The sequence below is a fragment of the Arabidopsis lyrata genome (assembly GCF_000004255.2).
Source record: "Arabidopsis lyrata subsp. lyrata unplaced genomic scaffold ARALYscaffold_4, whole genome shotgun sequence".
NCBI lineage: Eukaryota > Viridiplantae > Streptophyta > Magnoliopsida > Brassicales > Brassicaceae > Arabidopsis > Arabidopsis lyrata.
This window is the reverse complement of record NW_003302552.1, coordinates 14323488-14349707: the sequence shown is the minus strand read 5'-3', so window position 1 is coordinate 14349707 and position 26220 is coordinate 14323488. Positions and strand designations below refer to the sequence as shown.

Sequence of the window (26220 nt, the reverse complement as noted above, 5' to 3'; positions counted from 1 at the left end):
TTCGATTCTACCTCTCATCTCCTTTTTGCGGATGATAGCTTATTCTTCTGTAGAGCAGATCCACTCCAAGGTGCGGAAATCATCAAAATTCTCCGCATTTATGGCGAGGCGTCGGGTCAACAGCTGAATACAGCAAAGTCTTCGGTGATGTTTGGACATGATGTTGACAACATCACTCGAAACTCTATCAAGGAGTCCCTTGGTATACACAAGGACGGGGGAATGGGGTCTTACTTGGGGCTGCCGGAACAGATTCATGGTTCCAAAACTCAAGTTTTTGCCTTTGTGAGGGACAGGCTCCAAAAAAGGCTTAATACATGGTCCGCTAAATTCTTGTCCAAAGGAGGCAAAGAGGTTCTTATAAAATCAGTAGCACAGGCCCTTCCGACATATGTTATGTCGTGTTTTCTTCTACCAAAAGCTATTCGTTCCAAGTTGAGTAGTGCCATTGCAAACTTTTGGTGGAAAACTAATGAAAATAGTAATGGTATCCACTGGATCGCTTGGGATAAGCTTTGCACGCCACACTCCGACGGCGGCCTGGGGTTTAGAACATTGGAGGAGTTCAACCTGGCTTTACTCGCAAAACAACTCTGGCGCCTCCTCAGATTCCCGAATTCCCTTCTGAGTAGGGTCCTGAGGGGTAGATACTTCCGTTTTAGTGATCCTTTACATATTGGTAACTCCAACCGTCCCTCCTATGGATGGAGGAGTATTATGGCGGCGAAACCACTTCTTCTCTCGGGACTGCGAAGAACTATTGGCTCTGGAATGTTAACCCGGGTTTGGGAAGACCCGTGGATTCCCACAATCCCTCCGCGACCCGCAAAGAGTATTCTTGCCTCTAGAGATCCACATCTCTATGTTAATGACCTTATTGACCAAACCACAAAAACTTGGAATCTGGATCGCATTCAAGGCTTGATTGATCCTAACGATATCCCTCTTATCTTAGGGATCCGCCCAAGTCGTACATATTTGAGTGATGGTTTTAGTTGGTCTCACACCAAATCCGGAAACTACACGGTTAAATCCGGTTATTGGGCCGCGCGAGACTTGTCTCGTCCTACTTGTGACCTCCCTTTTCAGGGTCCGGGTGTTTCGACACTCCAGGCACAAGTATGGAAACTTAAAACTACACGAAAGCTTATGCATTTCGTGTGGCAATGTATCTCGGGTTGCCTAGCCACTAGTCAGAAACTCGTCTACCGACATATTGGTACAGATAAAAGATGCCAACGCTGCGGAGGGGAAGAGGAATCTATTAACCACCTACTTTTTGAATGTCCGCCTTCGAGACAAATATGGGCCTTATCACCAATTCCCTCATTCGGGCACATCTTCCCGAGAAATTCCCTTTTCTATAATTTTGACTTTCTCTTCTGGAGAAGTCGCGATTTTGGAATAGAAGAGGATGTGTTAGAACTCTTTCCATGGATACTTTGGTATATATGGAAAAGCCGTAATCGTTTCATCTTTGAGAATGTCAAAGAACCCCCTTTGGAGACTCTGGACTTAGCACTGAGAGAAGCCTCGGTTTGGAAGAAAGCACTTTCGAAAGATGAAGTCGATCCCGATATTCCCGTTCGGCCGGCGCTAAACCTTGCTTTATCCCCCCGATTATCGGAATGCCAGCTAGACGCTTCCTGGCATTTGGAGGATAGCCTAAGTGGACATGGTTGGGTCTTGATTGACTCGGACATCATCTCACACATTGGTCTCAAGAGTTCGCGAAGAAGTCTCTCGCCGCTCCATGCAGAATTGGACTCCTTGCTTTGGGCAATGGAATGCTTGACCTCGTTAGGCATTACTGCTGGCGCCTTTGCTTCTGATTGCTCGGAATTGGTTTCTCTCCTCGACAACCAAGAAGATTGGCCATCCTTTGCTGCAGAACTGGCCTCTTTTCGGTCCCTCGCTTGTTTTTTCCCTTCCTTTAGTATCAGATTTATTCCCCGTAATCTTAATGCTCGAGCAGATTGGCTAGCCAAAAAAGCTCGGGCTCGTTGTAGTCTATTTTCCCATGTAAGTTCGTCGGTTCCTGAATGGCTTTCCCCAGCGGAAAGTCTTTTCCCGATATCTTAATGAAAATGGTGTTTGTGAAAAAAAAAAAAAAAAAAAAAAGTTAAACTTGAAATTAGAGTCAAGCAAATATTTGTAAACAATTTGTGAATTCTCTCTTATGAATTGTTTTATTTTTTTTTTTTTTTACTATAATTAGTTATTATTGTTGATTTTTTTTTTTTGTCAGTGAGTCGTAACTAAATATTCTTCATTCATAGGGGAAAAAAGAAGAAAAAGATAGAATCATGTTTCCCTGAGTTCTGCTTCTTCCTTTATCTCCGACTCTTTCAGACAAGGTGATCTCTCTCTCTCTCTCTCTCTCTCTCTCAATCTCCTATCGATTTTAAACTCGATGCATTGTCGTACGAAATTCCGGCGAACTTTCGTAATGAGTCTTTAATCTTATTAGAGCAATAAGGCGCCACAGAACCAACAGTTATCGATAATGCAGACAATCATTCACAATCTCTCGTTTTGTAGCTTTTATTCTACAGTAAGCTCTTCTTCTTCTTCTTTTTAGTCTCTCTTTGCTTTGCTTTATTCAAATTTTCCGTTTTAATTTGCAGATTATTGATCCCAAACCGAGTTTCCAATTTTCTTCTTTTGTAACTCTTGCTCCAACTTTTTCAGTGCAACAGAAACTCTATACAAGGTATCAATTTCCGAGAACTATATTTTTTTGCTTCAAGTATGAGCTTGTTCATGAGCAAGATTGAGATTAAACAATATTTAAGTAAAAGGACTACACTGAGAAACCATTGATTGTGTATACTGGAGTGTCTAGTTTCTTCCTTGGATCATTGATGTTTTCTTCTTTACTTTTTACAGAGCAACGAATAAACAATTTATCGCCGTTTCTGCAGCACCATCAGGTTCAAACTTTAAAACTATATACTTTTTTGTTGTTTTAGCTTCTTCTTTTTTGTGAACATGTGCTTCCCTTTGCAGATGTAGAGACTTCTTCTAAGGATGAATCTTTTTTGGTTACGAAAGTAGAGACTAAAAACATCAATGAAGTGAAGGTATGTTGTTGTTTCTGCGCGAAAGACGTATGACACCGGGGATAAGGATGAATTGTGACATGAGCTAATCTGTGTCTTGAGACTTTGTTGCTTTTCCACCTTATGTTCCCTATTGGCTTGAATAGGTGCATGTACAAGTATCAGGAGAGAAGACTAAAACAGTATTCAATCATGTATTTGAGAAAATGGTTGCTGCAGCTCAGCCAATACCGGGGTTCCGAAGAGTTAAAGGAGGTATGACATCACGAATACTGTATAAGCTATGTGAAGATATTAGTGAATGGGGATCTTAAAAACTCACTTTGATAAACTTGATTTCTTAAGTTGGACAATCAATCCAAACTTCATTTGTTGTGGATAGATTATACGCTTAGGGACATGTATTGGTGTTTTCTAGCTCACTCTGAGGAAGCAAATTGTTTGATTCTTTTTAATGTTAGATGGCATGTTTCCTTCAAATCTCTGCACTTTGTAATTTCGTTGTTGGGTTTAGAAAGATTTGACTAAATAGGTTGGACATATAAGTCACTCTTGCTAACGATGCTCATAGATTGCATACGGTTCTGGAAATCTCTCTTGTTTTTCTAGTTAGTATGATTTGTTGCTGATGACTAGTAGCTAACTCATTTGATTGCTTCTCTAATGTTTTTCCCATTGCTGGTTTTTTTTTCCCTCTTCTGCATTTGCTTATCAACCTTCGATCTCCAGGGAAGACCCCAAATGTAAGTTTTTACTTCAGTGTATTTTAGAGAACCCATATTATTTTAGCATTATGGTAAACTAACTTAACTATCAAGTGGTTTGGCAATGGAAAAGATCATGCGTTGCACTTTAGTGATACTCATAGATTCAGAGTTCTTGCAGTGATATTATATGCTGGCAAACTCACTTAAATACACTCATTGATTTGTTCTTTGGCGTGTGGTTAAGTGCCCCTTTTCCTTATATTTGCAGATACCCAGAGATGTTTTGTTAGAGATCCTTGGATATTCTAAAGTCTATAGGCAGGTGATAAAGAAATTAATTAATTCTGCTATCGAAGACTATGTTAAACAGGTATTTCATAACCTCAACCTTCTCCGTAGATTCTATTTAAGTCAGATTTAGCTACTAGAATTGGAATTATCGTCAACAGCCTTAGTTTGATTGTGTAAAACCGGTTGGAATCATTGAGTAAATCATCTTTTGTGGCTGGAGTTCAAAATGGTTTAATTTTGGTTGTCAATGCTTTTGTAGGAAGACGTTAAGGTTGGCAAAGAGTTGACTGTTGAGCAAAGCTATGAAGATCTTGAAGAAACATTTGAACCAGGTGAAAGTTTCAGCTTTGATGCTATTATAAAGCTTCAAGAAGCGAGTTGAAGAAAGCGTTGATCCTAAGGTACTTATGAATGTGATTTGTCTTACCTTGTCTGGTAACAATTAGATTTCTTGTAGTGTAGGAAAGTTTGAAACTTCAGTTAATAAAAGTTTGAAACTTCAGTTATGTGTCGTTCCTCGAATCTTGTAGTTTTAATGAGATGATTGGTGTGTTCTCCAAAAAAATAAGGTAGCCACACAAATGAAACAACTAAGAAAAAGGACAAATAAATGAATGCTTCGGTTTAGCTTCCTAACATGGATGATGTTTAGTTTTCTTGATGATAAAAGATAGACTTTTCCAAAACCGCACCTGCACTGCACTCCATGGTGGTTACAAGTGGATTAATCATCTTCTCACTATCCCAAGATTGTATGACTTCTGCAGCTCCCAAGCTATCTCCTCAACTAACTCTACTCCTTTTCATTTTTCCTATTATTACAAACATAAGCTCTCCTTTTGTGTCTCTAAATGTTTCTCTACCACTGAAATCTCATTCTCTAAAGGAATCCACTCGTTCTTGCCCTTCCTGTGAGTACTATGCTCGAAAGAATCACTTTCCATGTTGGGAATTGCTTTCTTCTTCACCATATGCTCTGCAAGGAATGCTGGTACAGTATCTTTATGCCTCTGCAGATTATTCTGTAGGGTCTCATGTGACCATCACGACTAAAGTTCTCTAAGGCCTTGGGGAGCACTCTTGGGTATTCTTCCTCCCGAAATTTGATGTAGTTTCCGAAATGTGTATTCTTTCTTAATTTTCCGCTGATGGAGAACCGGTAAGTTTGGTGTCTGTTGAAGCCTTATTGCTGGTCTCATCAGTTGGTGAGGTGACACTTGTTTCTTCTATATTACCGAGAACTCCCATGCTAGCGAGAATTTCTTCTCTTGGCTCATCTGGATATTTTACTCTATAATATTCTAACTCCATCTCAAGATCTTGTATCTCCTTTTCCCTATCAGCCAAGACATCGTTTGCTCTCTCAAGTGCATCCATGTCGTGCTCTGCTTGCTCATCCATCATTCTCAGGTATTGTAAAGCTTCCATATGGAGAGCTGCTTTCTCCTCCTGCAACCGCGTGATCATCGCCATTGCTTGATTGGTAGCAATGGCTGAGGCATTTCTTTCTTCCTCTAATTCTTTATTCAAATCTCTTAGCGATTTCCTTCCATGCTCGAGTTGTTGCTTTAATACTTCAACAAGACTTTCGCCCTCGATGTCACTGCTGATGCTTACAAAAGATTCTACAGAAGCTGAGTGCTTTAGTTCCGGTGACCCATTTGAAGTATCACGAGTCTCTGTTACCTTCGAGGAATCTTTATCACTGTGTTCTAATAAAGATTCTTCATTGGAAATGTTTAGTGACGTCAAAGGCTCAGTCTCTTCATGATTTCCATGCTCTTCCTTATCCGAGTGTTCTTCTGTGACAACACCAGTCACATTGTTTGATGTCATTGACTCAGATTCTTCATTATCAACATCCTCTCCGTTACTGGAATGGTCTTTTGCAGCCGAATAGATATTACTTCCATCTTCTTCCTCACTGGATCGTTCTTCAGCAAATGAACCAGACTCATTATTTGATGTCAAGGGCTCGGTATGTCCATTGACCTCTTCTTCTTCTTCATTACTGAAGTATTCTTCTGCAACATTGTTTTCATTAACCTCACTTTCTTCCTCACCTGACTGTTCCTGTTCCAGAGAATCTGACATATTATTCGATATCAAAGGCTTGGAGTCTCCTTCAACTCCATTCTCTTCATCACTAGACGGTTCATTTGCAACAGAACCAGACACATCCATGTGATCAGACTCTTTTTGCTCCATAGCTGGCTCAAATTCTTCCATCTCCATAGCTGAACTGGGGATGTTTTGAGAAAAATCTGAGGAATCATCATGCTCTTGATTTCGGATTTCCCGAGAGACACCGTTTTCTCCAGAAGGACTCAAAAATTCTCCGCCAGAAGGAGATGAGTTGCCACTTACCTCAGCTTCATTTTCTGCAAGAAAGAACATCAAATTAAGGAACAATATGACGTGAATGCATATGTTCTGACATAAGCGTTCTTGCGGAATTTATTAGAAAGCATAATAAACAAACCATTTTGTGCCACTGCTCTTGCTTCATACTTTCGAGGCGACCCCAGTAAAAACGGACGAGCTTCACTCATAGTTATAAGCTCAGAGAGTACATCATGATGCTCCTTCGCCTTAACAGGTTGTTTCTGCCGAGTCCTGTTTTCAAGATTATGCTCATGCATTGAAGATTCGACGGTTTCTTTATCTTCTACATGAATGTTCTTATCCTGGTTGTCTTGCAAGTCAGGCAGTTTATGATTCGGCATCTTCTTGATTTCAAATGATTTCCGCCTTCGAGACTTGTGCGCACGTTTCTCATTTGGCTCAACATTGAAGTCAGTTATGTGGAGGAATGCATCATCATCTGAAAACAGGAACTCAGACTCAGAATCCGAGTGAATCTTCAGCTCTGTGTAACCCACATGAGCCATACCATCACTGCGGCTTCCAACTTCAACATACTCAGAACCACTTGTTACCATATGATCTCTCATCGTCTTCAAACTTCCACCGCTTCCTCGACGGCTAAGATGCCGTGGAGCAGGAATGTTGGGTTTACCGGCGGAGTTTCTTCCCCGAGAGCCTAACCGAATCAGTCTCTGTGTATGGTGCCTCGTCCTCCACGGTTTATTGCAACAAGAACAAGATCTAGGGTGAGCAAAATGGCTTCTAGAGAGCAGATCATACCCTAATTTACCAAGAAGCAATCTATTCATGTCTGGATTCGGACCGGTCATTTTGGTAAACGACAAGAGACAATCATCACACATGCCTCGACAATCAGCAAGGTTGTTGCCGTGATTCTGACATGACATGAAAGATGAAACCTCTGATCTGTGGTTTCTGCAGAGCAAGAATCTCCAATGTAGAGGATGAAGAAGCTTGGAACAGAGGAAACATGGCATCTGCAATCTGCAGTAACGTGCAAACCAGACGAGAAGATACGAGAGAAGAGCATCGATGAACATGAGAAATATGAGGAACCATTCGCAGGCTGCGTAAGTTAGCACCGGCGCGAACCCGTTTATGACATTTTGATCAAATATAACATTTGAATCCATCTTTCAGACTGATGATGATGAATCCTGAAAAACATTGAAACTCATCTCAAAAACTATCACAACAAAAAAGGAGCAAATGTGGGCAAAACTCAGAATCTTGGCTCTGAGATTTGCATGAGTATGGTAGCAAAAACGTGATATGTTGGATCATAAAAGTAAAAACTTGAGAGAAGTTTTTTTTTTTTTACCTGGGAAATGGAGGTTTGGTCAAAAGAGAGAAGAGAGGGGAATCTGGGAAAATGAAGACTCTTCCTTGTTCCGCGGTAAAATCAAACAAACTTGTTCAACGATTTGTTTTTGAGTTTGCCTAAATTAGTGTAGCTCTTCCGATTTTATGGAATTACCATAAACTTTTTGAATCTTAAATCTTTTTAACACTCCCCATAAACAAAAAATATGTATATCAACAATTTTACAGCACAAAATTCATAATTGTTCATTAAAAGTTAGTAGATTTTATTTTCCATTCCTATATAATATAATTATGATTAGTATTTCATATGATTTAAAGCATATGATTTCAAAAAATTAAAAGAGTGTTATCTCTTGATGTATCATGTATGTGGGATTAAATAATAATTGGTAAATATTACATTTTTAAATATTTCAAAAAGTTGGATATTATTTGGACTAATCTTATACTGTATTTTAGAAGTTGGAATATACCAAAATTTTATAAAGTTAGTTCAAGGTTAGACCCTTTTATCATTGACCCGAAGCACACTCTTTTCTACTTCCTGTGGCAGGAAAGAACCAAAGCCCGTGTACACGGGAACTGCTAAATTGCTAACGACGTCTCTTGAATTACATTGAATTAATCTTAACCAAAAAATTTTAATTTTGTAGTATATTTATTTTTGGTATATTTTATTATATTAATTTTTTTTAGTAAAATTATGTAATAATTTTTTTTTTTTTACTTAAAACAAATAAAAAAAGAGAATTTGTTTTGAATATAGTTTTTGGTCAACATCGGTCAATGTTGGATTCTGACAACCAGAACATGAGAGTACGATGGTTATAGTGTTTGCAACGTAAATTATATTTTTTTTTTTATAATTTTGAATATAGTTAGTAGGACCCATTATGAGATACATAAGTTGTGAAATAGAGATATTAGTTGAAATGAGAAATGACTAAAAAAGGTTGGTGTGTGGAGGTAAGAACGTAAAAGAAACCAAAACATAAATCCTTTTTTTCTTCTTTACTATATCCCCTCAAATTTAATTATTAAGATAATTGTTAGATTGAATTTTTTTTCAAAAGATTTTAATTGCACAAATGTCTATTTTTTCTCTATAATTTGACATTCATTTCTAATATATTTTATACAATTTTTTATTAGAACAGCTCCTTATGTGTAAAGATGTATTGAATGAAATATACACATTTTGATTCGTATAGTTTATGAAGTGTACATATGTATAAAATATACATATTTTTTATTTGTACAACTTATTAAGTGTACATATACACATTTTTATTCGTACAACTAATATTGTGTATATTAAATATGAATGTAAAGTATATATATTTAAGTATATATGTACACTAAATGTGTTGTACGAAACACATTTGTAATTATTTCTATCTAAAATATTAAATTTAATTTCATTGGCATATTTGTAAATAACATGTTTTGTTGAAGGTTTGGAAGTTATCCAAACAATAGCAAATAATGAATACTGGGTATTTTGCCAATTGTAAATAATTAGGTACTAGTTTTCTAATTAAGTTTCAAAAACTGAATATTTTTCAACTTAACCTTATTTTCAATTAGTTTTCCAAACATTTTATAGTTTATAATATTTGTTTTGAGATATTCTTTTAGGTCATCCTCTTTCTCTATGTCGTTAATTTTATTTTTCTTGAATTAGTTAAACAATAAATTTTGTATGCATATGAAAATGATGTATAGACATTAAGTATTTACCGTTTTCCAAAAAAAAAAAAAAAGACATTAAGTATTTAAATAAAAATTATATTAAAATTAGTGAGTCCTATGTAAAAAAGATCTACCACTGCTTACAAGTAGAATTCGCCATCTGTTTGTGATGATCGCGAGCAAGTAGAGGAAGATGTCATTCAAAGTCACTATAATCAAAGCCGTCATGATGAGAAGACTCAAATAAATTGCGAGGAATACAATGAGCTTGACAGTCCACATGAAGTCCATTCCGCCACACTACTTGTTTTACCCAAAAACTAGAACAATCAAAGTTTATCATTCTCATCATATGAAAAACTCAGAATAAGAACTTAATTTCATCAAATTTACATACCACCAAAAAGAGCATAAGAATCAATATCACTAACAGTGAAGCCAGAAAGGCCTGAAAAAGGTAAAAAACAGTTAGCATAAATCAAGAGACATGCAATGATGAAATGCAAGTTTAAATGAGAAGCAACATACCCAAATATTGTGATTATCTTTAAAGGAGGTGAGTTGATACACAAGCCGGTATTAAATGATGAAGAAACGTGATGCTAAAATCATTTCAAACTTGGAACCAAAAGTCCCCGAGTATCGAAGATTTTGATATTTTTCTCCCACCAAGACTCCCAAGACTTCTCAGGAGGAACACTTATTCGTTCAAACTCATGCTCATAAACCACTCTGTCCAGTTTTTCCAATCTTCGACAATTTTGCGTCATTCGAAACCAGATGGGTTCAACAAGGAGTAAAAAGCCATGAGCACACCATGAAACACATCGAAAAGGTAATCAGAAAATGTGTTGCTCCTAATATGTGGTACATAAGTAGGAGGATCGCTAGCTCAAAAGCTTTCACGAAGTGACTTACATATGTGGTACTTCTCATTCTTATGATTAAGAACCATCATGCCATTAGTTCATTACATTGTAATGAGCATTATTGTTGTTTAATTTCTTTTAATGGCCATAACTTAAATAGAGTACTTAGTGACCATTACATAGATATTTAACTAATGATAAGAGAAGTAAATATTGAAAAAAGAGCTTAGAGACCTATAAACACAAACATGGTAATGAACAAATATATATATATGAATTTTTTTGTCCTCTTAGAGTGTTCATCTTAGCAAATCAATTTTTATAACAACAAATGTTGTGAAAATGTTTCTTCAAAATTTCTTAAGAATTGCTTAAAATTTCCTTAACATCTGTGAAATCTGTAAACATCTGCTAAAGTCTTAGTTAAATAGTATTCTTGTTTGGATTTCTGATATGAATGAGAACCACGCCGCAAGCCAATGCTTGGCCACTATAGTTTCAGGTTTCATGGATTAAGACACAAGTATGGAAAGTTTAAACCAAAGCCATACATGGTGATATATATAACAAAGGCATTCTGGCATGAATCTGAGGTTTGCAGCTTCTCCCCATACTAAAAGATAGAGTCCAATGTATTGCAGTTTCCGTTGTTGATCCTTCTCTTCTTCAATATGCGGTGACCTACAAGTGGCAACAAGAGAATATAACTTGATAGAATAGGCACAAGGGCCGGTATCTGTAATCACATGGAAGAGCCTTACCATCTTGTATGCTTTAGATCCAAGAACTTGTACCATCTTATATAGTTTTCCAAAAGTTTATTCATCACTGTATCCAAGGCCTCCGCCTAGTTGTAAACGACAAAATTGTAGTTTAGGCTGGTAGTACAAATACAGCGGACAAGGCATAGAGCAAAAAAGCATATATCTATACAATATAATTAAGTCCGACACAAAAGTTATACTTTGATGTATGGTTCTTGTGGATCATCTGGTGGTTCTTCATACGGGAACACTCGACGTTGGACATTGGCAAGTAACGAACTCAAGTGTTCTACTTGATTTGAAACATTATCTTTCTGCCATTTCACTTTCTCTCAATGTCGATTTTAAGATTTTATTTTATTTTTTTTGAGTTAATTAAACAATAATTTTTGTATGCATATAATATAAAAATAATATATAAATATTAAATACTTAAATAAAATTAGATTAAAAATCGCCACATTAAAATAAATTCTTGGATTCGCCAGTGTTTACAGTAGAATTCCCCATCCAGTTGAGATGATCGCGATTACGCATAAAAAGATTTCGTTCAAAGACACTATACTCAAAACAGCCATGATGAGGAAGAGACTCACAAAAAATATGAGGAATACAATGAGCTTGACAGTCCTAGAAACCCACAAGGAGTGCATTCCGCCAATACTAGTCTATAAAACCTAATAAAATCAAAGTTTACCATTCTCAGAATATGAATTTTTTTTATCACATTTACATACCACTAAAAAGAGCATAAGAATCAATATCACCAACAGTACTGAAGCTAGAAAAAAAACAAGGTATAAAAACAGTTAGCATAAATCAAGAGACATGAAATAATGAAATGAAAGTTTAAATGAGAAGCAAAATACCCAAATATTGTGATTAACTTTAAAGGAGGTGAGCTGATACATAAGCTCGTATTGAATGATGAAGAAATGTGATGCTAAAATGATTTATAACTTTGAACCAAAAGTCCCCGAGTGTCGAAAATGTTGATGTTCTTTCTCCCACCAAGACTCCCAAGATTTTTCAGGAGGAACACTCATTTCCCCAAACTGATGCTAATAAATCCACTATGTCTAGTAGTCTTTCCAATCTTCCACAATTTTGTGCAATTCGAAACCAGGTGGGTTGAACAAGAAAAGAATAAAAAAGCCATGAACACACCATGAACCACATCGACTAGGTAATCAGAAAATGTGTTGCTCCAAACATGTGGTACACGAGTAGGAGGATCACTAGCTCAAAAGCTTTCACGAAGTGACTACGAGAATAAAAGATGTAGGACTACGAGAATAAAACATGTAGATTTCAGCAAACTTGGTATTTAAATTGTAAGGTATTTGTTTTTTTTTTGGTTGAATTATAAACGAAAAAACATTTCTTAATCTTTATACCTTTAACCAAAACATCTAATCAAACAGGACAAAGGGAGTACTTCTCATTTTTTATGATTAAGAACCATCATGTTATTAGTTCATTATATTGTAATGAGCATTATTGTTGTATAATTTATTTTAATGACCATAACTTAAATAGAGTACTTAATGACCATTACATAGACAAACTAATGATAAGAGCATTAAAAGTTGAAAAAGAGCTTAGAGAACTATATGAAAACAAGGTACACACCTAATTTATAACAATAAAATGTACTAAAAATTTTCCTTCGAAATTGCATAAAAATTCCTTAAAAATTGTTTAATAAATGTGAAATCGTAAACATCTGCTAAAGTCTTGGTTAAATAGTTTTCTTGTTTGGATTTTTGTGCATCTTGTTGTGTAATCTTATCTTATTCGGTTAAAAGGTTCAAACTTTGTTAGTTCAGCTTCTCTAGCTGCGTTATCTCTTGTTAGATAAGTTTAATTTTGAGATAGAACTGAGCTATTCTGGATTGGACAATGTTTATGAAGTTTCAAATTTTAGAAGTTGTTTGCAACAAAAATAAAAACCAAAGCACTTGCCATTTTTTTCAACTCATTTTCAAATCTTGATGTGGTTTATTTTGTGGAATGGATCTCGTTACTTTTCAGAGCTTTACAAGAGGTAACTTTAATGATATTTATGTTTGGGCTTGGGCTTGGGCTTTAGTTTGATTTAGGCTTGGGCTTTATCACCATCTGAAATCCTAGTTTATGCTTATATGTTATACTAGTTTCTATCTCTAGTTAGGTGTGTATATGTATTCTATGTTCTATTGATTTAGATATCAAGAGCGTTTATTTGTTTGTGGATTTCACATCACATTTGATATTATATATCATCCAATTATTAATGAACTACATTGAATGATTATATATGATGCACTATTCTTGTGAAAAGATAATGTTATGTTCCTTTCATCTTTTTGCTTAAAACGGATTTAGAGGGTTGCGAGAGTTTGCTTACGTATTCAAATCTCTAAGGCAGAGCGATTTCAATCCATCTGCTTAATCCTCACTAGGCTTCAATAAATGTATATGGTTATTGTTATTGAAGATCAATTGAGTTTGCTATTTCGAATTGCCAAATTAACTAACAAGTGCGTACATGACCATGACCGAGTTACAAGAAGATGATTCTTTGAGATTTTTATTAGATATGATGGGCCTCGACAAAGAAGAATAGAAGAATAGAAGATAGGCTTATGTGCAAAGCCTTATTTACTTATGTATTTGGTTAAGCTAATGGTAGTCATACACCTATATATATGTATCTCCTTCTTCATCAATAAACATCAGAATATTCAGAGCAATAACCTTATCGACAATTTTGATCTTAGGCTATGTCAAGTATATGCTCAGAAGAAACATCTGAAATCACTTTCTTTATAACCCTCTTGCGTTGTAATTCACTGCTTAATTATGTTAAATCCTTCTTATTTCACAGGCACCTTTCATGAAACCAGGTCATAGTCATCACGCCATGGAAGATGATGTAATGCTTCAGTTTTAATCTAAAATGCATCTAATTTTATCTTGAGAATTATTAAATCGACAGAGTGTTCAAATCGAGAGAGTAGTACACCCAAAAAAAAAGGAATATATATAAAGTAACCATGGATTCAAAAAAATATACAAACTAACCGCGCTACAGTAACATGTCTGTAACTTGTCGGAATGCATGTGTAATTACGTAAATGTCATTCGTAACATGCTTTCTTTTCTAATTACATGTGATAGCATAATATATCTCTTTTTATCATGTATTTTTCTCGTACTACACGTTATTTATAAAGAACACATGGTATTTCTTGGGAAAATATTATATTCATTGTAATATCTGTCTTTATCATGTTATTTTGTAATAATACATGTGTTTTCTTAAGATCACATATGATTTCTTTTTAAAAAGATGATTATTTTTTAGTATACACGATTTTTATTAAGATTACATGTGATTTTTTTTTAAAAAGATTCTATTCAAATTAAATTTTCCATAACAATATTTTTTCTTAAAAAAAACACTAAGTAACAATTTTTTTCTTAAAAATTCACTATGTTTTTTGAAATATCATATCTTTTAGTTCAAAATAAAATGCGAAATTTAAATGTTACATGCTATTTTGAAAAATCTCACGAAACTGTCCCGCATATCGTTGATCTCGCAACAAACAAATGATAGTTTTGGTATTTCACATCATCCGACAACGTGGGTTCATGGCTATTTGCAACAAAAAACTTTCTCTCTGCTATTTTTCTTAATATGATTGTTTTATTTGGCTATTTTCTAATATTACCCAAAAAAAATGGAGAGAGAGTGTTTAGTTTTATCTTTTTCCAAGGATTAAATTAATAGTCAAGAGGTAAAATCATTGTTTAAGAAGAATGGATAAACTTATTTATTAAAAAGAGACGGAAAAACTAAAATATTTATTTTTTTGTTCAGTGTATATTTTCCCAAGGATTAAAGTAATAGTGCTTATTTTGTTTTCTTAGGTTTACGAAAATTAACTTATTTATTAAAATGGGAAAGAAAACACTAAAATATTTCGTTTTTACCAAAAAAAAAAAAAAAACTAAAACTAAAATATTTTTCCATGATCCTGTTGTATGTATGTCCCGGAGGATTAAAAGGCAAAAAGGAAGAGAAGAAGAAGAGACGAGAGCAGTCAAGATGGCCTCTCACTCTCAGGTCAGTTTTCTCTTCATTATTGCGACCATCACTTCTTCTCTCTCTGAATGAATTTTATCACAGGTTTTAGTGGAAGAGAAATCCAGTGTTAGAATCTTGACATTAAACAGACCGAATCAACTGAACGCTCTGTGCTTAAACATGGTATGGAATCGTTTCCTTGTTCTTTCTTCTTCCATTTTGTTGAGCACACTAGTTACATAATTGGTTTTAATCTTCTCTAGATCTCTCGGTTGCTACAACTGTTCCTTGCATATGAGGAGGACCCTAGTGTGAAACTTGTCATCCTTAAAGGTCAGGGAAGAGCCTTTTGTGCTGGTGGCGACGCTCTACCTCTTGTTCGTGACATCGTACAAGGTATATATATCAATAACTTTCTTTTTTTCCTTTTTGCTAATTACTTTCAGCTTATACAAATTCTTTTTCTATTTTCGTGGACTAGGCAAATGGAGACTCGCTGCCAATTTCTTAACATATCAATACACTCTCAACTATGTTTTGGCCACGTATAGCAAACCTCAGGTCTCAGCATGAATACTTCCCTTTTAGTGAATTACTCATAGTGTATAATTAGCTTATTAATTCGTTTTTAAACTATAGGTTTCGATTTTGAATGGTATTGTCATGGGAGGTGGAGTTGGTCTCTCTATCCATGGTCGATTTCGTATTGCAACTGAAAACACGGTATTCTTTTCTTATACATGTCCATGGATATCAAATCGAGATGGCTATGAAATATGCTTATATATCATTACATATGTTTTGAACTTCCTTAAGGTTTTTGCAATGCCTGAGACAGCTTTGGGACTCTTTCCAGATGTAGGCGCCTCCTACTTCTTGTCAAGACTCCCTGGATTTTTTGGTAATAAAATTTTATTTTGCCTTAAAGCTGGCAAAGCCTATGTTTTTAGGCATTATATATATCATCATTGTAAACAACTACCAAATATCATCATTGTAAACAACTACCAAATTTTAAGCTGCCAAAGAAAAAAGAGTTTTAAAAAAACTACCACAATTTTTAATCTTTACCTAGTGTGATCATTGAATATTCGTCTTCTACCTCTATTTCGGAATTGTTTACTTCCTCTCTTGGAGAATCCGCCGAGTTGACGATTAATTAAAAACATGAGACTATTGTCTTATTGCTGCAATGATTTCTATAACTACAGTTTTTTACAGTTTTGTTTTATATGGACTCCTTAACTTAAGTATAATACTTGTAAAGTGCAACTGGTCAAATTTTTAATTCTTCCTAAAACATAAACTAATATTATGTCCTAAAATTGTAGAAAATTGTTTTTTTTGTTTGAGTTTGTTATCTACTTAGTTTCTGAATAATTTTTTATGCATTAGCTAGCTCATCTTTATCTTCATGGCCGTCCCTGAATTTAGCATGTCCACAAATGTTTCTATCTCCCTCTCTCATATTTCTTGTCGTCTTATGTAGGAGAGTATGTTGGCCTCACTGGAGCTAGGTTAGATGGGGCTGAAATGCTTGCGTGTGGTCTTGCAACTCATTTTGTGCCTTCAACGGTACGAACTTCTTTTTCTTACGTATTTAATTAGTGTCCCCATTGCCAGCAATCATGGCATTGTTTTTTTCTGGAACTAATGGTCCGTGATGCAAAAAAAATTGTTTGAGGTTTCTTTGTCGTGTCTTGCACTATAGACTTTTTCATATAGCTATTATTAAGCAATATTTGATTCACCAAGGATCGTTACTTAGTAAGGTTACTACTTTTCACAGAGGTTGACTGCACTAGAAGAAGATCTTTGCAAAGTTGGTTCAAGTGATCCAAGCTTTGTCTCTACAATTCTTGATGCATACACTCAGCATCCCCACCTTAAACAGAAGAGTGTTTTCCTCAGGCAAGTGTATATGATTTAGTCTCTTTTATTTTTTCTACTTGTACTTGTGTTTTTTTTTGTCATAGTACTTGTAGTTGTGTTTGCCGAATATTGTTTGCCATGCCAACATATCGCATTTTTCTCTGTTATTATCATGATTACATTACATGTTTTATAAAGTTCAACGTTGTACTAGTGGATCATCTTTCAGTCGCTCTTTGCATGATCCATGTCTTCAGTGAAAAATTGGTGTCAGCTATTTCTAATCTTTCCGTTTGTTGTTTAACGCAGGTTAGATGTTATTGATAGGTGCTTCTCAAGAAGAACAGTCGAAGAAATTCTATCTGCACTTGTATGTATTTTCATTAATATATAGTATATATTCACTTACGATCCTAATTTACATTTGACAATGCACTCTACCATATATAGGAGAGAGAGACCGCTCATCAGGAACCACATGATTGGATCTCAACCATCATTGGAGCATTGAAGAAGGCTTCACCATCAAGCCTTAAAATATCTCTTAGATCGGTTAGTTCCAGAATGTACGTGTCACATGTAATGATGGGAAAGAGCTAACTATGTGTATAAATTTCAGATAAGAGAAGGAAGATTGCAAGGCGTTGGGCAGTGTCTTATCCGTGAGTATAGAATGGCGTGTCATGTGTTCAAGGGAGAAACAAGCAAAGACTTTGTGGAGGTTTTGTTAGCTTTCTTGATTGTAGATTCTTCATAAAATTGTCCTTGTTATCAACATAATTACAACAGCGTGTCTTACTAATGTAGGGGTGCAGAGCGATATTGATAGACAAAGATAGGAACCCAAAGGTATAACAAAGCTTTCCATTTAGTTTTTGTTTTTTTTATCTATATATAGTTGATATAAGGCCGTACTATAGCTGAAACCTGAAACTATAGTGGAAGCCAAGGCGACTAGAGGACATGAAGGATAGCATGGTAGATCAGTACTTTGAGAGAGTGGAGGAAGAGGAGGGATGGGAGGATTTAAAGTTTTTGCCAAGGAACAACTTTCATGCTTCAACAATGGCCACACCAAAGCTGTGAAGTGGAGAAGCAATTGGTGAGACATTAACAATGACCAACCTGAAATACCAAGATTATGTGTTCGAACAATTCTTTTATAATATACTTCTTCATGTCTTCTGTTATAGAAAATAAAAAAGAGGTGTTTTGTTTCCTCTTTTGTTATATCTCGTTTCCAGTTTTTCCCTTATGGAATTTTCTTCCATATATGTAGGTCCAGATTTCCTATTTAATTGGAAAGAAATTAGAAATAATCAAATAAAGGCAAAGAAATTTACCTAAAGAAATCTTGTTTTCTATTTCTTATACATGCTTTGATTAAGGGCTCTATTAAGCGGGATCAGACATCACAGAGTATTCATTTCCTTCTTGATCCGAACCACTTTGTGGTATCAAAAGTTCAAAACCACCCACGTTCATTTATCAATCGTATACAATAAAATTTCTATAAATTAATAATATTGAGACCATGTATTTCTATTAATTTAAAAATAAATTATAATTATTAATTTATCGATAAATTTAGAAAATATTAATTTCTAAACAAATAAAGATATTTTTCTATTTTCATATTCTTTGAAAATTTTCTATTTTAAAATACGAAGCTTTGTAATAAATCATTTTTTTTTTAATTGCCTTTATTTATATAGTTCTTTATACTTAGATATGAGTTCTACCAAAAATGCAAATTCAATAATAAACTGACAATATTAGAGTCATATTTCATTAAAAAATTATATATATATATATATATATAATTTATATAATTATAAATTTATAATATTGATGAGACCATATGTTTACATAAGATCTTCAAAAATTTTAGTATTTTATTTTTTTATCGAATTTTGTTATTTTTACATTCACTACAAGAAAACATCACAATTTCCGACGACGGTATTGGTCGGGAATTCGTCGGAAATAGCATATTCCGACACATTTCCGACAAAATCAAATTCGTCGGAATTCTCTGGTCGGAAACCATAAGTTGTCAGAAATTCGTCGGAAATTATCGACGAAAACTATTCGTCGGAATTTTTGTCGGAAATATTTGTCGGAATTTTGTCGGAAATTTCCGACAAATTTCCGACGACTATTTATATAGTCGTCGGAAATTCGTCGGAAATTTCCGACCACTTTTAAAATAAAAATAAATATATACCAAAATTAGTTCCGACAAAATTCCGACGACTTTTCTATTTTTAAAAAAAAAAACAAAAAAACAAATAAGAGTATTATAGTTAAAATTAAAATAATTATTGAATATCTTCAAAAAATAGATTAATTGTCACATAACCAATTTTCATTATCAACAAATGAGAATTAAAATTAAATTAATTAAAATGAATAAATATATAAATACATAAATGTCTCTATTAATTGAACAAGAGAATAAAAATTTTTAACTTTAAAAAAAATAGAATGATGTTTGAAGTAGAGAGAAGAAGATGTTAATAGAGATTGAGATTGTTGTGTTTGGAATTGTGGAATGGATGAAAACTCATTTGGTATACATAGAAACAATTTCCGACGATTTATTTCGTCGGAAATTTGTCGGAAACTACAAAACGCGGAAAATTCATTTGAATTGAATGTACAAAGGCGGGAACATGAAAAATCATACATTTTCCGACGAAATTCCGACGAACGTAGAAATTTCTGACGAATTTCCGACAAATTAATTATTAATTAATTATTTACTTAATTATAAATTATTTAATTTTTTCAAAAAAAAAATTCAAAATAATATTTCTGACGACTTTCCGACGAAATTAATTATTTATTTATTATAAATTATTTATTTTTTCATTTTTTAAAATAAAAATAATTAAATAAATAATTTCCGACGAATTTCCGACTAAACTTTCCGACAAATTTCCGACTAACAAAACTTTCTGACTTAAGTTTCGTCGGAAATTCGTCGGAAATATTAAAGGTTTAAACTCATAATTTCTGACGATTTTTCTGACTAATATTTCCGACCAAAGCGTCGGAATTTTGTCGGGAAATGTGCAGTGAATAAACATGTGTTCACCTAATATTTACGACGAGTTTTCCGACAAGTTTTCGACCAATTTCCGATAAAATTAAATAGTCGGGATTTTCCATGTTTTCCGATGAATCCTTCCGACAAAGTTCGGACGAATTTGTGGTCGTCGGAAAGTTTTCTCTTTTTTCGACGAGTTTCCGACGAATTTTTTTTCCCTCGGAATCTTGTCGGAAAGTCGTCGGAAACCTGTCGGAAAATTTCCGACCAAACATTTTGTCGGAAATTTTCCTCGGAAATGACTATGTTTTCTTGTAGTGATTAGCCCAATTCGAGAGCGGAAAATTTATTAATTTATGTATAGTAGTCATCAATTTATGAAATATTAATTTATAAAGATTTTAATGTTTTGGCATTGACCAAACAACTATCTGCAGTACGCCAGTACCAAACTGTTCTGTGCCTACATAGTGGATACAAGATCCAGCCAAAGCTTCGAAGCTTTCTTTTATTGCTTCAAATATAAGCAACCAAAGAGATGATTGTATTATGATGACCTGTATGGAATACAGAGAAATTGTGTGGTAACTTGCGTACAAAGAAGTTGATCATTAAGACGTTAAATTGTTTTAATAATGTCGATTTATCCGTTTTCAACATAATTCTCGGATGAGTCTCCATTGATTCGTCCGTTTCTATTTTTTTATGGTCGAACCTATGGGTCTTTGGAAGTGATCAGCCTATATGTTAGAAAGGCCCAAATGTTTCGTGATATGTTTCTCTGAATCTACCTTCTCAAATGACCTCTATCGAAATGGGCTATAGTCTTGTCATTGGGATTTAGACCTTTGATAATAAAAACCCAAAATTATATTCAAGAATTTTAATATTCCAACTACAAGATCAATCATCATAGATTATAACATTTTAAATAACAAGATAGACGAATTTTTCAATTTTCTAAAAGTTATATGGATTTTTGTTTTAAATCATCCGGCTAACTAAAAAATAACTTATTTAGTTAAAGAACCACAAAAGAATGATGAAAAAAAAAAAAAAAAACCACAAAAGAATATTAGCAAAATAAATATCAAAACTGTAGTATTAATTATTAAAAAGATCGAGTGGCATCGTCATACACGGAACGTAACCTTGGCATTATTCACGGATTTTTCCAGTCTTTGTTTTCTGTTTGTCAACTTTCATTTGAGTCTTTGTGTATACGTTTTCGACCATGTTGCTAATCTATGCTTAAGTCGTTACTAAATATCTTGTTTACTCGCATCTATCTTTACGTAGAAGTTGTCTCATTCTTTCACCAATTATTTGATTCTTTCGCTATTACTTTAATCACTCCTGCAATTTTGTGTACATTTTTCTTTATTTTCCTTGTACGCACCTAACCTATGTACCAATTTGGCTTCTAACCTATCATCTATCTATATACACACCTACTAACCTATGTATTAATTGTTTTGGAAAATGGTGTCGTGCAGATAATACTATTTATAACCTAGAAATTTTTAGGAGTAAGATATATGATTTATCACGTTGATAGCATTGTACAAAAAAACATTATTAACATAATAAAGGATTATTTATTATGTGTTTTACAATATGTGTATTGAGAGGATGATGAACGTATTTATATATTTAATCAATTAACATGTGTTAAAGTTTATATATATTCAAAAGATATCTTTTGGAGATGGAGAATATCTATAGTTCTTGACTTTATAAAGCAAAATCGAGGATTTAATAAGTGGTAAATGATGTATTTACAAAATTACGTAAATAAATTAAACATATTGAAGTTTATAGGCGTGATATAATATAATTTTATTAGAAAATATTAACATTTTTGGGACAAAAAATAGGAATGGAGGTTATTAGAAAATATATAGATTTTTTTGGGACAAAAGTTGAGTTGTATTTAAAATTAATAGGAGTGGAGTTTTTTTGGGACCAATTTATCTTTTAATGAAGATAAAATTCGGAATATTGAAATACAGTAAAACCTCTATAAATTAATACTCTATAAATTAATAACCTCTCTAAATTAATAAATTATTCAGGTCCCGAGTTAGAACCAGTGTAAAATATGACATAAATCGATAAATTAATAAGATAATAATTTTTTTGAAATTTTTTTGTAAACATATGGTCCCATCTATATTATAAATTAATAATTATATAAACTTATCAATATATATATATGTATATTTAACTTAATATATATATATATATATGATATAAATTTATATATGTCATATATAAATTACTATAATATATATTTAAAATATTATATGTAAGAAAATTAATGAAATATGAATTTCTTATTCGAAAAAAGTTTGTGTTGTTGTTTAAACTTAATAATTGTTTTTCTACTTGCAATTGGTTTTAAAAAGATATTGCTTATAAAGAAAAATATATATTTTTAGATGAATTTTTTTAAGAATTACAATATTAGGAAAATCTCTCTATAAATTAATTACCTCTCTAAATTAATAAAAAATTTTGGTGCCAATATTATTAATTTATAGAGGTTTTACTGTATTCATTTTACGTTTGGGAAATTTACTTAATTTATCTTTATACAATTGTCATTTACGTGTTTTTTATCTAAATGTTTTCCATTTACGTGATTCACATTTTCTTTAATTGCTGCTTAATTAATGCCCCCACTCTCCGAAAGGTCATTAGCTAGTAATATTTTATCTAATTTGCCTCTATATATGTGGTATCGCTAGTCATTGCTACCCACAGCCAAACAAAAAATGGATCAAAGATGGAGTCTTCAGGGTATGACTGCTCTTGTAACTGGTGGAGCCAGCGGAATCGGGTTGGTCTTTCTACTCTCTAGCTATATTATATTTCTTACCCATTGTTCTGGATTTATTTAAGACGTCGTTATATATGTCTTTTTGTGTGGAATGATTTAGGCATGCTATAGTAGAGGAGCTAGCTGGTCTTGGAGCTAGAATCCATGTATGCGATATATCTGAAACACTCCTCAACCAAAGTTTAAGCGAATGGGAAAAGAAACGGTTTCAAGTAAGTGGTTCAATCTGTGATGTATCCTCTCATTCCGAGAGGGAAACACTTATGCAAAACGTCTCAACGATGTTTGATGGCAAGCTGAACATTCTTGTAAGTTAATCTTACTTTAAAGAAACTAAGCATATTCTCACAGGAAAAATATAACTATTAAGTAATGACATATATAGTAAGATTTTTTACGTAGCTCATTTTTTTCAACATAGGTGAACAACGTTGGCGTAGTTCATACAAAGCCAACAATAGAATATGTGGCACACGATTTCTCGTTCCATATTTCAACAAACTTGGAATCTGCTTATCACCTTAGCCAACTTTCTCATCCTCTCCTAAAAGCTTCGGAATTTGGAAGCATCGTCTTTATTTCCTCTGTTGGAGGAGTTGTATCAATGGAGTGTGGATCTATATATAGTTTAACGAAAGGTACATAGACTGACTATTCATCAATAGAGAGATTTTCAATTACACTACATCCAACGGTGAACTGATTGTCTTTTTTTTTTTAATGTAAAAATGAGGTTAACTGATTGTCCTAATAAGCTAATACATTCATTTCAATAAAGTCTAATTTCTTTGGATTCCTAATAGATGTCACGTAGTTTATCTTTTTCGTTGTGTGTATATGCAGGAGCTTTGAATCAACTAGCAAAAACTTTGGCATGTGAATGGGCAAGAGATGGCATAAGAACCAACTCTGTTGCTCCTAATTTTATCCATACTGCTATGGCTCAACTTGTACGTAATCATCAATGACACTCTCTGGCTTTTTTTTTTTTATTAATTATTTTCCAATTACCATCATGCAGTTCTCATTCTTATTTCATAAAATCTTGTGAATAATCAGTTTTTCAAAGACGCCGATTATGAGAAGAGTTTGGTTAGTAGAACTCCACTTGGTCGCGCTGGGGAGCCAAAAGAGGTTGCATCACTTGTGGCTTTTCTGTGTCTACCTGCAGCTTCATATATTACTGGTCAGACCATTTGTGTTGATGGAGGTCTCACTGTCAACGGTTTCTCCTATAAGCCACAGGCCTGAGAGATGAGACTTGTGTGTGTTGGTGATGCATCGTATATGTCTATTTCCTTTTGGTGTTGGGTTTTGTTTTATGTTTGTCTTTTGATTTATTTGTTTTTGGTTATGAATATCCATAAGTAATCCTACTTCCGTTTTGCTTCGGTGTTTTGTCCTCAGTTTGTGTTTTGTTTCTAGCTTTTGATCATTAGTAAAACCCAAAAGGAGGAAACTCTACTTTCCCATAACGTTTGGCTATCTTTGAGACTTCAACGGATTTACGAGAGCTTGATTAATGGAATTCTTAGCATTCAACATTATTCACGCGATAAACATCCTTCTTCTCTAATAGTTAGTATCATAACCAAGTTGGTTTCTCGTTTATCATGTTGCTCTCGTGTTACTATCTCTTGGATGAATATTCCCTTTTTTTTTTTTACTAAACTGTAAATATCATTAAAATGAACTTTCAGGTTTTACACAATGGTTAGAATCTAAAACATTTTAAAACCTTGGTGCCAAAAAGAATATGTTGGCCTCACCGGAGATAGGTTAGATGGCCCCGATATGCTTGTTTGTGGTCTTGCAACTCATTTTGTGCCTTCAATGGTCTGGATATCCTTTTCTTCCTTAGTATTCCCCATTGTCGGCGTACCGTGTCGTGTTGAGGGCTAGGATGATTTTAAAATGTATGGCTCTTATAATAATTTGTTTTAAAATAATCATCAAATATGTTTGTCTATAATGAAATCCGATGAAATGATAAGTTCACAATTTATATTTTTTACTTAAAACGTTAATTCTCTCGAGGCACGACACTGCGTTTAACTATAGATGGATCCACACTCCATTAATAATAACATGACAACATACCAAAAAAGAGAAAGCCATTGTCTTTTTTTTGGAATTAATGGACTATGCTAGCTAGTGATGCAAAACTTTGTGGGTTTTGATTTAACCGACACAAGGTTCTGAATTTTAGAATTCAGAATATTCCATCATGTATTTATCTTTATGAATTCGGGAATTATCGTCATGCATAACAAGTTTAGAGTTTGGAAGTCATAATAAAACTTGGTTCCGAGACCATACCCAGTTTAAAATTTTTGAATATTCGATCTTGTATTTCACAAACCCTTTAAGTCAAATATCTATACAAGTCTAGACTTAATTAATATATCTAATACAACAAGGAATTATGTACTAATCTAAAAATAAGTATAAAATTTAGAAAAGGTCAAATATATCTCAGTAAATACTTTGTAAGAAATTGATCATCTGATTGGCATTTTCTTGCCAAGGATTGTTTGTGGTTTTTCTGTCGTGTCTTGCACTATGTTAAACATCAATCTAAAAAAAAGAAACATAAATCTTTTATAGAAATATGTGTCGTAATTAAGCCCTTATACGCAGTCCTTCATACCATTCCAAATTTGTTTGACTAATATAATATTGTTGTAGTGCAAAAAAGTATAACTAAAAAACCCGACGAAAGTGCTATAATTAATATTGACTCGATTTTTAAAATATTAGTTTTCATTGATTATACACACCAAGTGTAAAATTTTCCTATCCTAAGGTGCTAATAAAAAAAGCTTTTAATTAAACAAGAAAAAGATATATAAACGGTTATTTTGGCTATAAGATTTTAGTTGTAGAAATTTTCGTTTTAAAAATTTTGAGTGCAAAAATTTCAGTTGTAGTTAGATTTGACTATTAAAATCTGATCGGTAATAAAAAAATTGTAAAAATGGTGACATGTATTTTTATTTTTATTAAATACTTTTATAATTAAAAATTATGCTAAATGAAATTCCTGTGACAACATAGCAACAAAAATAAAATTTATTAAAAATAAAATTTTAGAAAAATACAAAAATTTAGTACTAAATGAAGAGAGAAATATTCTCAAGAACATGGTGATGATGAGAACAAAATGACTACGAGAATCAATAAATCTCAAAAGAAAGAAAAAATATAATGACAATAATTAATATATCAAAAAAATTAAATGATAAAATATATGTAAAGTTGTAGAGAGTTTTCAATTATT

At 33.4% G+C, this 26220-nt stretch overlaps 4 protein-coding genes across 10 annotated transcripts; 3 read left to right on the top strand and 1 right to left on the bottom strand.

Annotated features, from left to right (window-relative positions):
- The first annotated feature begins 2250 nt into the window (after nt 1–2250).
- LOC9315344 (trigger factor) lies at nt 2251–4625 on the top strand. 3 transcript variants are annotated; one of them, XM_021029419.1, is made up of 9 exons: nt 2252–2357; nt 2471–2554; nt 2628–2713; nt 2890–2932; nt 3006–3083; nt 3209–3317; nt 3792–3805; nt 4038–4139; nt 4320–4625. In XM_021029419.1, exons 2-9 carry the CDS (start codon nt 2507–2509, stop codon nt 4440–4442), a joined length of 603 nt encoding a protein of 200 aa, XP_020885078.1. In that variant the 5' UTR covers nt 2252–2357; nt 2471–2506; the 3' UTR covers nt 4443–4625. The 3 variants fall into 3 exon arrangements, 2 of the variants coding, with proteins under 2 accessions (XP_020885078.1, XP_002881125.1); XM_002881079.2 differs by having other exon boundaries at nt 2890–2933; nt 3010–3083; XR_002332807.1 differs by lacking the exon at nt 3792–3805 and having other exon boundaries at nt 2251–2357; nt 2890–2933; nt 3010–3083; nt 4320–4418.
- Nucleotides 4626–5163: 538 nt separating this feature from the next.
- On the bottom strand, nt 5164–8301 carry LOC9315343 (probable myosin-binding protein 4). The gene is made up of 2 exons (XM_002879230.2): nt 6543–8301; nt 5164–6441 (listed from the first exon to the last, which is right to left on the bottom strand). The coding sequence occupies exons 1-2, from the start codon at nt 7579–7581 to the stop codon at nt 5195–5197; spliced, it is 2286 nt and encodes a 761-aa protein (XP_002879276.1). The 5' UTR covers nt 7582–8301; the 3' UTR covers nt 5164–5194.
- Nucleotides 8302–15106: 6805 nt separating this feature from the next.
- LOC9317191 (probable 3-hydroxyisobutyryl-CoA hydrolase 3) lies at nt 15107–18365 on the top strand. Of its 4 annotated transcripts, none has more exons than XM_021029173.1 (13): nt 15107–15213; nt 15277–15357; nt 15438–15570; nt 15656–15735; nt 15814–15897; nt 15991–16075; nt 16664–16749; nt 16964–17085; nt 17356–17416; nt 17497–17598; nt 17666–17767; nt 17854–17895; nt 17967–18116. In XM_021029173.1, the coding sequence occupies exons 1-13, from the start codon at nt 15136–15138 to the stop codon at nt 18018–18020; spliced, it is 1110 nt and encodes a 369-aa protein (XP_020884832.1). In that variant the 5' UTR covers nt 15107–15135; the 3' UTR covers nt 18021–18116. The 4 variants fall into 4 exon arrangements, with proteins under 4 accessions (XP_020884832.1, XP_020884833.1, XP_020884834.1 ...); XM_021029174.1 differs by having other exon boundaries at nt 17862–17895; nt 17986–18076; XM_021029175.1 differs by having other exon boundaries at nt 17862–17895; nt 17967–18055.
- A 4485-nt stretch (nt 18366–22850) lies between these two features.
- Nucleotides 22851–24487, top strand: LOC9317190 (tropinone reductase homolog At2g30670). Of its 2 annotated transcripts, none has more exons than XM_002881077.2 (5): nt 22851–22940; nt 23041–23248; nt 23362–23578; nt 23784–23890; nt 24000–24487. In XM_002881077.2, exons 1-5 carry the CDS (start codon nt 22876–22878, stop codon nt 24189–24191), a joined length of 789 nt encoding a protein of 262 aa, XP_002881123.1. In that variant the 5' UTR covers nt 22851–22875; the 3' UTR covers nt 24192–24487. The 2 variants fall into 2 exon arrangements, with proteins under 2 accessions (XP_002881123.1, XP_020884839.1); XM_021029180.1 differs by having other exon boundaries at nt 22887–22941; nt 23037–23248.
- The last annotated feature ends 1733 nt before the right edge of the window (nt 24488–26220 follow it).

What these genes read in the sequence shown, in the direction of transcription:
- LOC9317190 (XM_002881077.2), top strand. Translation starts at nt 22,876, where the DNA reads ATGGATCAAAGATGGAGTCTTCAGGGTATGACTGCTCTTGTAACTGGT. An exon ending in GGTGGAGCCAGCGGAATCGG is followed by an intron (nt 22,941 to 23,040) that starts GTTGGTCTTTCT and finishes GGAATGATTTAG; the next exon opens with GCATGCTATAGTAGAGGAGC. An exon ending in ATACTGCTATGGCTCAACTT is followed by an intron (nt 23,891 to 23,999) that starts GTACGTAATCAT and finishes GTGAATAATCAG; the next exon opens with TTTTTCAAAGACGCCGATTA.
- LOC9315343 (XM_002879230.2), bottom strand. Translation starts at nt 7,581, where the DNA reads ATGGATTCAAATGTTATATTTGATCAAAATGTCATAAACGGGTTCGCG. An exon ending in AAGAGCAGTGGCACAAAATG is followed by an intron (nt 6,442 to 6,542) that starts GTTTGTTTATTA and finishes TCTTTCTTGCAG; the next exon opens with AAAATGAAGCTGAGGTAAGT.
- LOC9315344 (XM_021029419.1), top strand. Translation starts at nt 2,507, where the DNA reads ATGCAGACAATCATTCACAATCTCTCGTTTTGTAGCTTTTATTCTACA. An exon ending in CCGTTTCTGCAGCACCATCA is followed by an intron (nt 2,933 to 3,005) that starts GGTTCAAACTTT and finishes GTGCTTCCCTTT; the next exon opens with GCAGATGTAGAGACTTCTTC. An exon ending in TCGAAGACTATGTTAAACAG is followed by an intron (nt 4,140 to 4,319) that starts GTATTTCATAAC and finishes ATGCTTTTGTAG; the next exon opens with GAAGACGTTAAGGTTGGCAA.
- LOC9317191 (XM_021029172.1), top strand. Translation starts at nt 15,136, where the DNA reads ATGTCCCGGAGGATTAAAAGGCAAAAAGGAAGAGAAGAAGAAGAGACG. An exon ending in TTAAAATATCTCTTAGATCG is followed by an intron (nt 17,599 to 17,665) that starts GTTAGTTCCAGA and finishes TATAAATTTCAG; the next exon opens with ATAAGAGAAGGAAGATTGCA. An exon ending in CAAGCAAAGACTTTGTGGAG is followed by an intron (nt 17,768 to 17,853) that starts GTTTTGTTAGCT and finishes TTACTAATGTAG; the next exon opens with GGGTGCAGAGCGATATTGAT.